The sequence below is a fragment of the Vidua macroura genome, chromosome Z, assembly GCF_024509145.1.
Source record: "Vidua macroura isolate BioBank_ID:100142 chromosome Z, ASM2450914v1, whole genome shotgun sequence".
Taxonomy (NCBI): Eukaryota; Metazoa; Chordata; class Aves; order Passeriformes; family Viduidae; genus Vidua; species Vidua macroura.
The window spans coordinates 70,621,980-70,634,149 of NC_071611.1; the positions used below are offsets into that span (position 1 = coordinate 70,621,980).

General features: G+C 36.3%; 1 protein-coding gene across 1 annotated transcript in view; it reads left to right on the forward strand.

The window, feature by feature from the left end:
- MAN2A1 (mannosidase alpha class 2A member 1) overlaps positions 1 to 12,170 on the forward strand; it is a 104,218-nt gene that overhangs the window by 18,098 nt on the left and 73,950 nt on the right. Inside the window, exons 3-4 of the mRNA XM_054003373.1 lie at positions 2,388 to 2,532; positions 10,535 to 10,706. Of these exons, the coding sequence (XP_053859348.1) occupies positions 2,388 to 2,532; positions 10,535 to 10,706 (317 nt within the window). The remainder of the gene's footprint in view (positions 1 to 2,387; positions 2,533 to 10,534; positions 10,707 to 12,170) is intronic.

Below are 12,170 nucleotides of genomic sequence, written 5' to 3' on the forward strand. Positions count from 1 at the left end.
TATTAGGCCAGCCAACTTCAGTATAAACCTTATTTGGGCCCTTCAAGCTGACAGTACAGAATGAACATATCTTCAAGTATTGCATCTGTGTTTTCCACTAATCAATATTGTCCAAAGATTGAAGCAATCATGGGGGACAAGTGATGTACAAGATCATCTCACACAGGGCATAGGTGCCTGGTGTACATGGAATCTCTGAGGCTATAGATATCTAGTGCACGTTGCGGGCCCAGCTGAGGCTCTGCTAGATGTAGGATTACTGTGTTGTATTCCCTTCTTAAATTACTTAGTTTCCTTCATACCTCAAGCTAAGGGCCTGTGGTGGATTGACCTTTTCTGGCTGTCAGATTCCAACCCATCCAAGGTCGACCCACTGCTCTTCCTTTAAGCACCAGAATCTGTGTCTTAAGGATTAAGAGATAAGGAGTGGTATAGCCAAAATTTGGACTGAACACTGCCAGAGTGAAATAACTATGGGGATTCTTTTGTTGTTCTTATGAGGTGAAAGGGCAAAGAGTGGAGATTTACCTTGTATGTGGGTGTGTGTAAAAAATTCCCTTTCTCAGGACTTTTATGTCACTTTGATTTTAGTATGGGAAATGTTGGGGATTTTTTGTTTATGTAAATGAAGTTTGTAAGGAGTATGTGATGAATATATATTTTATTGTCTGTTCTTAAGTAAGTGTTTCACAGAGGTGAGGGTGGAATGCTCAGATGTCCAGGTGTTGGCAGTGAGGGTCTCCAGTATCTGTGAGGAGAGGCCAGTCCTGCCCTATGCCAGACACATCTCCAGACCCACCACAGGGTACAGCCTCAAAGCGTGTCAGTACCTCTGGCAGAATGGGTTTTAAGAAAGGGTGAAATGCTGCCTGACAGTCTAAAGGCTAAAAACAGGGGAGAAACCATGGTCCTTAATGAAGGAAGCAGAGAAAGCATTCTAGTCACTGGAGCAGGTTGAGAAGACCACAGTGGAGGAAGTGTTTCCCTGAAACCTGTGACAGGACCTCATGCCAGAGTAGGTGGATATTTTCAGGAGGAACTGGAACCTGTGGGGGATCCACACTGGAGGAGTTCCTGACGTGCTGTGTCTTGTGGCTCTCACGCTGGAGCAGGCAAAACATGTGAGGAGGAGAGAATGACAGAGAGGAAACATTATGGACTTATCTCACTACCCAACTCTATTTCAATTGGCAACAGATTAATTTAATGTTCCCAAAGTCAGGTCTGTTTTTCCTGTAATGAAAATTGGTAAGTGACCTCCCTGTTTTTATCTTCACCCATAATAGTTTATATTTCTCCCTATGTTCTGTTGATGAGGAAAAATGAGAGACCAGCTGGGTGGAGGCCAAAGTCAACTATTGCAACTAGGCCTTAATTTCTTTAGTCAGATATTTGTTTCAGATGTCTGTAGTTCTTTTAAGTTTTCCTAGGAGGACAGAAAGCACCTTACCACTGGGAAGGTATAACTCTTGTGGTGTTCAAGTACCGAATGACTGCAATAGGAGTCCTTTTTTTGTGTAAATTAATTGGTTTTTGTAGAAAGTTTATCAGGTGTACAATTGTATTCTAACATGGGTTTGGAACTGATTAAAGTTTAGTTATTAAACTAGAGTGTCGGGAATTGCTTGTCTGATGTCAATTCATGTTTGTACGTTGTTTTCTTTCTTAAAAGCAAACAAGAGCCTTACAAAAACAATTTTCTTGAGTCTCATATTAGTAGACTCTCTTTGAAGCTATATAGTGTTCCCTAAGTTTCATAGGAAATTGTTTGAGTAATTCTCGAGTTGCTTTATTTATCTGTGACCTTTTTATTTGCATTGACAAGTGACATATGTCTTTCCTTGTACAATTAGTGTATTGGGGAACAGGAAATGTGCAAGAGGCTTTGTTATAGCAATTGGCTATAGTTATCAACATTTTTGTTGATAGCTTCTTTCAGTTCCTTTGTGTGATTTTGATGTTTGCCTCTATCTCTCTCATGCTGTCATTCCTTCTTGCTCAGTTTATTTCCTTCATTTCCTTCATTCCCCTGTTTAGTGTACTGTGTTATTTTGTATAATCCTCTTCATACCCTTCTGCCCAATGCCATTGTGAGCTGCCATAATTTTTGTGACTTAAGGCTCTTAATCCTACTGTTTATCTAATCAATGTCAGTTTCCTCAGTACAGAGCCTGCCAAATTCTCCTCTTCCTGTCAGCTGTGTCTTTGGTGTCCTAGTGTGATTTGAAACTTGCTCTCATTTGTCAGTTTTCTATTAATTTGGCACATCATCCTTCCCTCTGTAATGAACAAGTGGATCCATTTTAGGTGAAAACAGCTTTGTTTTTTAATAGCAGAACTGCTTCTGTGAATTCATGTTTTATATTCCTTTAATTTTTCTTTTTTAGATGCTGGATGTCTATGACATTCTTCCTTTTGATAATCCAGATGGTGGCGTTTGGAAACAAGGATTTGATATCACATACAATGAAAATGAATGGGACAATGAGCCACTTCAAGTTTTTGTTGTGCCTCACTCACATAATGATCCAGGTAATATGTTAACTGAATTGATTTGAGGATCTAGAGGCTTTTGGATTTGGAAATGCATTGCTATTTCTGTTAAGATTTGGGTTCTTTTGAAGCATACTAGTTAATATGTTAGATTTAAGTCTAGCAAGGCAGTGAAACAGATGTATGATTTAAGTGCTGTTGACTTCCAATGACAACTGTTATGATACAAGTTGTATGTCTACTGAATTTATTAACTGGAACAGAACTTCAGTGTTGAAATTGAAAAATGATGGATTTCTCGTAACGTGTTCAGTTTATACATTGCTGCATTAAATAACATGAATTCTTATTCTGATTTTTTGGACTGGCATAGATATTTAATCTTTAGCCTGTGCTAAAGAAATGTACTTTTAGATGTGACAATGGGAAATCTGAAGTTTTTGACACCTTCTTCACTTTTTTTTTGCATGCCCCAACCTATAGTGGGATACTGGAAAGTCTAGATTTAAACAGAAATCTAGGTATACCTACCTAATTTCATTTCCACCCAAGTGGGTTTACAGTGTAATAAACAGAATGGAGAACTGTTCCTTTATTTTGGAATGACTTCTTGGTAAAATTTACCAAGAAGCAAATTATACTGCTATGCTGTGGTCCTGGTACATGTTCATTGACCATGGGAGGCTGGTAGCAGTGGTTGTTGTCATAGAGAGCCACAATTTAAGTGATATTAAATTTTAGTCCTGTATATCTCTCTAAAATTTAATTTGTTGCATGAAGTACTGTGGCTCTGAGTGAAGGTATGGTAGTTGGAACATAAATGGCTTTTGTTTTCAAGCATGTAGCATTCTTAAAGAAAATGAATGTTGGAATGTGGAATTACTATATTACTGTCCAGTTATGGCAGGTAAATTATGGCAGTATGGATATGATAAAAATATTCAGAGCAAATAATCACAGTATAGACCTAGATCTGCCTATTTATTGAACTGTCTTTGTACCTGTGTCCATTTATTTCTGCTCTGGTTGTAGTTCTCCTAAAGACTTCCCTAGAAAAAAGCAACTTTGTACAGGCACATAATGAATCAAAGCAATCCTAAAGCAATATACAGAACTTACCATTCTTTTGGGTCTACTAGAATGGGGTGTGGAGTTTATCTGTCTCCCTTTTTCTGCTGAAGCTGTTGGGATCATATTCTAACTGGTGCAGGACTGTTGGCAGTCCACTAGAGGCCAGTTGCTTGGTGACACATCCGCCCTCCAGGAATGTCTTTACCTGAGTTGAGCAAACACCCTGTGCACAGTGTAGGCTGAGGTAACTTCTCAGGCACATGAGGCTTAGGAGCTGCAGGGGAATGTCCTGAGGTAAGCTGTGAAGAGATTTGCTGATAATTTCACCAGTGTCTATTCAAGTAATGAGGTACTTTTTCTGCAGGTTCTAGTAATTTCAATGTACATGAAAGATATTTAGCAAGAAATGGGATCAGTAAAGTTATAGCTGTATCAGCTGCAGAAGCTTTAAGTTCTCATTACATTTTATCTTTTCTCATCTGAGGCTGCTTCCTCTTTAACTTTTCATATAACCAAGTATGCTAGTGAGAATGTGTAGCTCAAAGGCACAGAAAAGGACTTAAAACAACTTTGTCTAGGGGGTGGCATCCCTGCCCATGGTGTGGGGCTAGAGATTGCATGGTCCCTTCCAATCCATGTCACTCTGTGAATCTGTGAAACACAGTCAATTGGGGAGGTGGTGGGTTTAAGTTCCACCTTCTTTTTTGGAGGGATGACTGAATGTGCTGGTGCTCTGAAACAGTTTGTGTTGCTAAATCTGGGTTAACTGCTTCTGTGTGAATTTAACCGTGACTTGCAAACTTGGGGTCTTTGTGCTTCTCTCTGCAGTAGCTAAAGTGTTTCTCTTTTGGGAAATGGGTTGAGAGTGGGTCTCCTTCAGACTTTTGATTAGTGGTGGCACAATTGTTTTAGTTGCTGGCAGTTGATAAAGATTTGAGCACCTCAGTAGCATGTCCTAATCTTAAACCATGGAGAGAAATTTGGTTGTTGTGTGAGATTATAGCTATCACAGATAGGTGGCAGTTCCATCAGGAGCAGATTAAGAATGAGTATATGACCTGCTGTGCTGGCAGAGCCCTTATATTGGCTCTCACCTGCTTCAGCTGTGGTGTTTTGTGGCTGCCTGAAGTGGAGGAGGCAGCTGAAATGCAAAGGGGAGAGCTTGGATCAGGGCTGGCAAGAGTGTCAGCCAGCACAGATGGACTTGAAGGATGAGGTTTGGATATGACTGGAGAGATAGAAAGACACCTCTACTATCTCTTGATCTGTAATAATTTTGGTAATGACTACTCATTAAATTATTTAAGAATTGAGACTTGTGAGCTTTCTAAAATATGTGTGTACCAGTGTCCCACTGCTGAATGTGGTGGTTACAGACCTAGTATAAGCAGCACTTAAGTGGAATTGAAAGTGACTGAAGTAGATTTTTCTCTTGCTTCTCAACCCACATGGAAATGTATGGGCACAAAGGTCAGAACTAAACACTACTTTTTAACACTTCATCAATTATCTATGACATTGGTAATTTGCCTTACTACCACTCGCATTAATCACCTTTTGTTATTTAAGACAGTCTCCATTTCTCAGGAGAAAATCTATATAGACCTAAATCAGTGTTAAGATATAAGAAAACCTAACCATAAAACTTGGTGCTGTTAATACACCATGGAGTTTCGTGTATGCTTTCTGTTAGCTGAGTCTGGATATGTTTTTCTGGGGACTTCTTCACCATAACAGAGATTGCTTAAGCTGTTGTCTGACCCACCAAAATAAAAGAAATGGGGAGCTCATAAGTTTTTCTTGACACGCTGAATGAGGGAAATTGGAGCTTTATTCGTGGCTTATTTTTCAGTATTTCTGTGTTTGCAGAAGAGGTGCAGTTCCTTGGAAAATCAACAGAGCTGTTACAGAAAGGACACTTTTGACTGCTCATCAGTAGAAATTTCCTTTCCGTCTTAGCTATGATGGCAGCAGATTTGATATGTCCAAAAGCAAAAATAAGTCTTGCATAGGACTTAAAATGTAAGACGTCTAATTATAATTTTGGTTGTACCTCACAGATCATGGCAGATTTTACTTTTTGTGAAATGTGCAATCATTCAAATTTTTAGTTATGCTTATGAAATTAAGATAAAGCAAACCATTCTTGTTTTACCTTGAGCAGAGATCTTTTACAAGTTAAGGTATGCAGTTGAAAAAGTAAATGCGCTGTCATGCTTTTTTAATTTCCGTGTATTTTCATCTACCTAAATTATTTTATTTTAGTACATATTTTGCAGGAACAAGAAGCTCATCTATCTAATTCCTTTTGAATCAGAATGAATGCTCTAACACAGGAGTGTTTCGGGGGACTTTCTTTCTCTGATTTGACTATGTGAAACAGAAAAATGAGAAGCAATCTTTTACAGCTTTTTGTTTTAATTTGAGATTGCCTTACCACTGGGTTTTTCACAGTCCTGGCTATGAGTCATTCATCTTTGTTGAAAAGATACTTTTTGGTGAAATTAGCACTGAAATGTTATGTCAGAAACATCCATAAAATATTAACTTGTATGCCAGTTCTATATTTTACATCATAGAATGATGCAGTACTTCTAAATTAAAAAAAAATAGGTGTATTAAAAATAATTATGTGTGATATATTCTCTACTTTAAAATAAGGGACTTTTTAAAATGCTAAATCTACAAAGGAGCTAATGCCAAATTATCTTCATGTGTAATCATACTTACTAAGATGTAAGTTAAAACTTAGCTTTTGGATTTATTTCTGGTATTTGCCTTATTGTTATTGCCTGAATATGATCAATTAAACACGCATGCACACCATGCTTAAGTTCTTTAGAGCTCTTCTTTTAGAGGTAAGAAGTCATGGCTACATGTCCTTTTGTTTGTGGTTTTTTTGTTTGTTTTGTTTTATGAAAACTTTTTACTCTTGCATTTTGTGGGCCTTGGATGTGATTAAGAACAAAGATATCCTCACAATTTATGATGCTTTTTTTACTTCCTCAGCTATCAAAACAGTCTTCTGTGTCTTCTCACAGGAAGTAGTTATTTGAGAATCAAGCATAAATGCAAATAAATAAAATTACTGATAATCTTTACAAACTGGGGTGTACATTTTAAAGACCAAGAACTGAAGTTCCACTAATATATTTGCAAAGAGGATGCTTTTATTTTCTAGAAAGCTGTACAGTGCTAGCTGAAATGTAACAGTTTTATTTAATACTGACATAAAATAAATAAAATTGTAATTTTGCAAATTGTGTTGTAAGAAGCGTCACTGATGGGTGAATTTTAGACTCAGTGAAATTAATTATATCTCCTGAAAAGTGAATCAGAGATGCAAACTTCTATCAAAAACACATTAATCCACTATATATTGGCATAATATTTCAGAAATTTATGAGGTGATCTGCCTCTTCATTAAAACAGACTCTGTCAGAAACAAGAAATTTTTTTTAAAGGCACATTTCCTCTTAAACATTCAAGGGTGACTTGTGGAAGTAAGCAATTGAAAAGCCTATTTTGTTTTATTTCATCAATTATTTTAAACCAAAAGACAAAAATGCAAATGTAAAAAACCACCCCAAGAGTCTTGCAGGTATATGTAAGCCATACCTAAATACTTTTGCTAGAAATGGACTTGTGATCCTTGTCATGATCAAATTATTAAGTGCTTTTGCTTAATAAAGTTACTTTTTGAATAACACCAATTTGTCAGCTTCTGTTCTCATTTTGTCCTGAAAGTTTCCTTGTATCTCTTCATCTGTGTCTACCATGCTAAGACACAAGAGTGCCTTTCTCTAGTGCAAGGAGCTGATAGAGCTTCAAGAAAGATTTTGAGCTTGAAAGTGTAGACAGGAATAGTGGCAAATCAGTTAATAAAATGTTTCAGGATTTTTGCAGAGCAATGAGTTGTGTTGATATTCAGACATGATTCTTGGAGTCTGCTGTCAAGCCAAGTAAATTTACATTACAGTGGGGGAAAAATCGGTTAAACAAACAGCTTCATAAGGATGATAAATCTCAGAGGTGGGGGGAGATAGCAAGTTTCCACACTTTTGAGGACAAGCATGAGAGAGAGAATCAAAAGGCAAGCGTCTCAGCAGTGTATAGCCTCTGTTGTTATCACATAGGCTGGCAGAAAATGAAAATACCTGGCAAAGTCCTTAATATGTATTAAGTTAAGCCTAGCATAATAATATGAAAGACAGTACAATTTTTTCTCTTGTTTACAGGGTTGTTAAACATTGGAATGGTGGAGTCACCATCCCTGGAGGTGTTAAAGGAAAAACTGCACGTGGCACTCAGTGTCATGGTATGATTTATAAGGTGGTGGTTAGTCAGAGGTTGGACTTGATCATTTCAGAGGTCTTTTACAACCTCAATGATTCTGTTATCTTGTGATTTTTATGTTGACAAAAGGCTTTATGTACATTTAAACCACCAAGCGTTATTTTCCTGTTAATAACATATTTAGTCTTGATAATTGCAGCTTTAAACCATTGCAATTTTTCCACATGTAAACTGCCTTTGTGTTGAAAGTTTCCTGTTCAAAATGGTAAACCTTTTCTTTCAGCCTGGGAACAAATTCTTAGTTTGTGGATAAGCACAAGAATAAACTTGAGTTGTAAATTTTTATCTTCTATTAGGGACTGAGGTGTGAAATAATACTCTAGCTAGCAATTATACATTGATTTAGCCATTATTTTGTTTAGCTTTTGATTAGTTTTTTATATTTTTAGTGTATGTCTCCATGCAAAATTGAAGAGTCTCTGTAAGTCATTTGGTTTAGAGCAGCACACTTCAGGAGGGATGTGAAGGCACTGGGGTGCACCCAGAGGAGGGCAGTGGAACTGGTGGAAGGGCTGTCCTGTGATGGGCTCTGAGGAGTTGGGGTTTGTCCATTTTGAAGAAAAGGAGGCTGAGGAGTGACCTCACTGCTGTCTGCAGCTTCCTGGGGAGGTTGTTTCAGAAGCAGTTGGATAAAGGTCTTAACAATATTTTCTTTGGTCAGCCTGGAAGTGGTCAGGCTATGGGACTAGGTGATCATTATAGGCCCTTTTCAATGCAGAATGTTCTGTTCAATTCATAAATAAGTAGATGTATGGTAATTACATTTCAGAGGGCTTTCTGTTGGCTTTCAGCTAAATCTTTGAATACCTCTAAAACTTTCCTAGGACACTCTGGAGTGTATTCAGTTCAGTGTGTTAACCACGTTACAATCTTCCTTAGCTTAATAAACTGACTATGTTAAAACAAAACAATCATTTCATTATAACACTCTTTTCCCTACATCATACTGTATTCTTTTGTCAGCTACTTTGACATTTAAATCAATGTTTCAGTTAGGCTGGTTTTATAATGTTTTTTAAGAATGTTTCAGAAGACTAATGTAAATTTGCTTCTATTGCTTCAATATAAAATATTTTATAGTAGTTTATTATGATGATATATTTCTGTGCAGAAAAATCATAGGATGGCTTGAATTTATCCTCCTTTAGTTGTGTGCTAGGATGATACTGTCTCTTGCAGAAGAAATTTCTGATATGAAGCTATAAACTGGTAGTCTAATACATGTGGATATTTTTAATGTAATTATCAGTAAAATATTCCTTTGATTTGTTGAAAAGTAAATGAGAATTGAGAAAGAATAATATGCTCTGTGATCTCAATTTTTTGAGCAGAAGCGTCTATTAAAAAAAAACCAACCAGACTGAAGTGGGAAGAGGTCAGAAAGAAATTTGATTACAAATTCAGATTGTTCATCACGTTTTTTTTCACCCTTTAAACTATTGCGTAGCAGTAATTTACTGTCAACTGTTTTTTTGTATGAAGCTATTTCCATTCCTCTAAAGAAAGTATGTTTCAATTTTTTGCTTTAAGCCCTCATATTAACTACCTTGACAAAATGCATTTTCCCCTTTTAAGACAGATTAGACCTCACTTGTCTATCTGTACAGAAACTTATGTCAAAATGATGAGTCCTCTAGATGCTAAAAATCTGTAAAAGAAAAAAAGAGTGACCTAGAACTTTTCCTCTGGAGTGTCACAGTTTTATTTCTTCTTTTGTGAATTAAAAACAGTATCACTGCATCTAAGAGGAATGTTTGGGTTTTTGTATCCCTAAAAGAAAGTATAATACATCCTTTCTGAGTCAATAGTCAGACTTTGTTTAATTATAAATTATTTTTTAAACTAAACTAAATTATTTTTAGTGATAAAAGTTTTTACATTTATGTAACTTCCTTGAAACAATAAAATGTCATTGCATAACAGCCTAATCCTGTATCCTGTAGTCAGACTGGCACCATTAGAAAGGCAGTGGCTCTGCAGAACTGAATTGGTAAATCAGAGTGGAATTACTAGTGTAATATTTATCTGCAGTGCTGTCTTCACATAGTGTGGAAGCTTTCACAAAATCTTAAAATGGGCATATGTGACAAAAGCTGATAGAAGTAGGAATGTGACACTATAGAGTAAGTAGTAAGTAGACAGACTTAATTTTTTCAGCTATAGTTACAGGTTCTGTGAAGAAAGATGCATGTACTCTCTAATGCAAGGTATTATGAAGAGATTAAAAAAATTTATGTAAGACTGTAAAGTCTGAAAATGTGGTTAAAATTTCTTTTTCCTTTGCATCTCACTTAAGCACAATTATTTGAGTCTATGTATTCTGTTAATCAAATTTTCTACTATGCAAAGCATAGAAAAACTAGAAAGTGAAAAGTCTAATAATTTCCTTTTGTTTATACATTTAGAAAATAGAACATGTAATCTTTTGTAAAAAGAAATTCCTTGGAAATTTAGCACTTCAAGCTGTCCATGACACGTAAAGCTTTTTAAGAACAGTCTTTACTTAGCTTTTTCTGGGGAGTGAGAAGGAGCCAGTTCTCTCAGGGACTGTTCTCTAAAGAGACTAAGAAGCCAGTTCTCTAAACAGGCTTCATTTATATTTTCTTTTTTGTAGGTTGGCTGAAGACTTTTGATGATTACTTCAGAGATCAGACACAGCATATTTTAAATAACATGGTTATAAAACTGCAAGAAGACAAACGAAGGAAATTCATATGGTCTGAGATTTCCTACTTTTCAAAATGGTGGGATGGAATAGATAGCCAAAAAAAAGACGCTGTTAAAAGGTTTGAGTACTGAACTTTTATTCTGTGTATCTTGTTTTGAGATTTTGTGTATTTGGCTACACTGTAAACTTGAGATTTCAGTTGTGATGTGGAATTGCTAGAATAATGGATTAACTGCTTTGGTTCCGACTTTTTGGGATTGGTTTGGTTTTCTCCCAGTTGCAAAATAGGAATCTACTCAAGGAAGTGGAGACAAATTAGAGTCAAATTACTTAGTTGCCTAAAAATTTAACTTAAAGTTCCCATGTACAACCATGAACATGTCATTAAAATTGTAAGGGAGTATCAATTATAATCTTTATTTGAAATCACACTAAGGAATTGGCAATAAAATAAATACATCTTTCAAACTAGCTATTGATATATGGTATTTTTTTCTTGTTGTAACACACATGAAGATTTTATGCGATTTTTGTTTGAATAAAAATTTGTGAGTTTCTTTTGTGTTTAAGTACAAAGGGTTTTTATAAACATGCAGCTGCTTTAATGGTAAAGTAGTACATACTCTACACTCTTGCTCTTCTTAGTAATTTTTAAAATCATAAGACAAAATGGAATCTAGAAGTAAAAGGTTTGCCTAGGCATTGAGACAAGGAAGCAGGCTGTTTGGATAAGCTTGCAGTATGGATCTAGTTTGGAGTTTTCAAAAAGTGGGGACTTATTTTCTTATTTTTACTTGACAGTTCTTAGCTCATCCTTGTGATAGCCTTCTTCTCATGCCTCTCTTTGAGATGCATGTGTTGCAGTATGCAATAAGTCTGTGAGACCTTCACAGACTCAAAGGTTAGGTAAAGGTGGAAATTTTGGGATCTAGGTAAAAAAGCTACTTACTAAAAAAAAAATCTGCAGTGGGGGTGACTATTAAATCACAGATTTGTGGGTTTTTTTGGCATTAAAAATATCTCTTGGAACACAGTAAACAGTAAATGACAGTCACTAGGGAACTATGTCTTCTCTTCAGAGGAGTTGGGTTAAGCTTCGCTTGAGACTGGAGAAGACATGGAGAAGCTGCACTGGATATTATTTTTGTTGCATGATTTTCATTACTCCTATTGATATCATCTGTGCTGGGACTAAGTTTTGCTGAGTTCACTGTGGTTTTTTTTCTTGAATTCATTAAACACTTCCACACTGGTCAACAATGTAAATGCTGAAACTGTAGGGACAACCTGGTGCTGGGAGTGTGATCTTTGTGTTCACTGACAATAGAGAGGCTGGGGTGTCCTGTGACCTGTTTCAATAAGGCATTTTGATGAGTGAGATGTTCTGAAGCGTTTATAAACACAAACTTCCAATCTATCAGCTCTCTAAAACTCTAAAAAGAATATAAGATCAAAGGTGGGGAGATATTTCAAGCAGTGCTTGAAATGTGCAGTGTCTAAGCATCTTGCTCAGTTGGCCTTCAGTGCTGTGGTACATTTATTCTATTTTTGTAATCTGTGCAGGAAACAGCTTTCTTCCTGA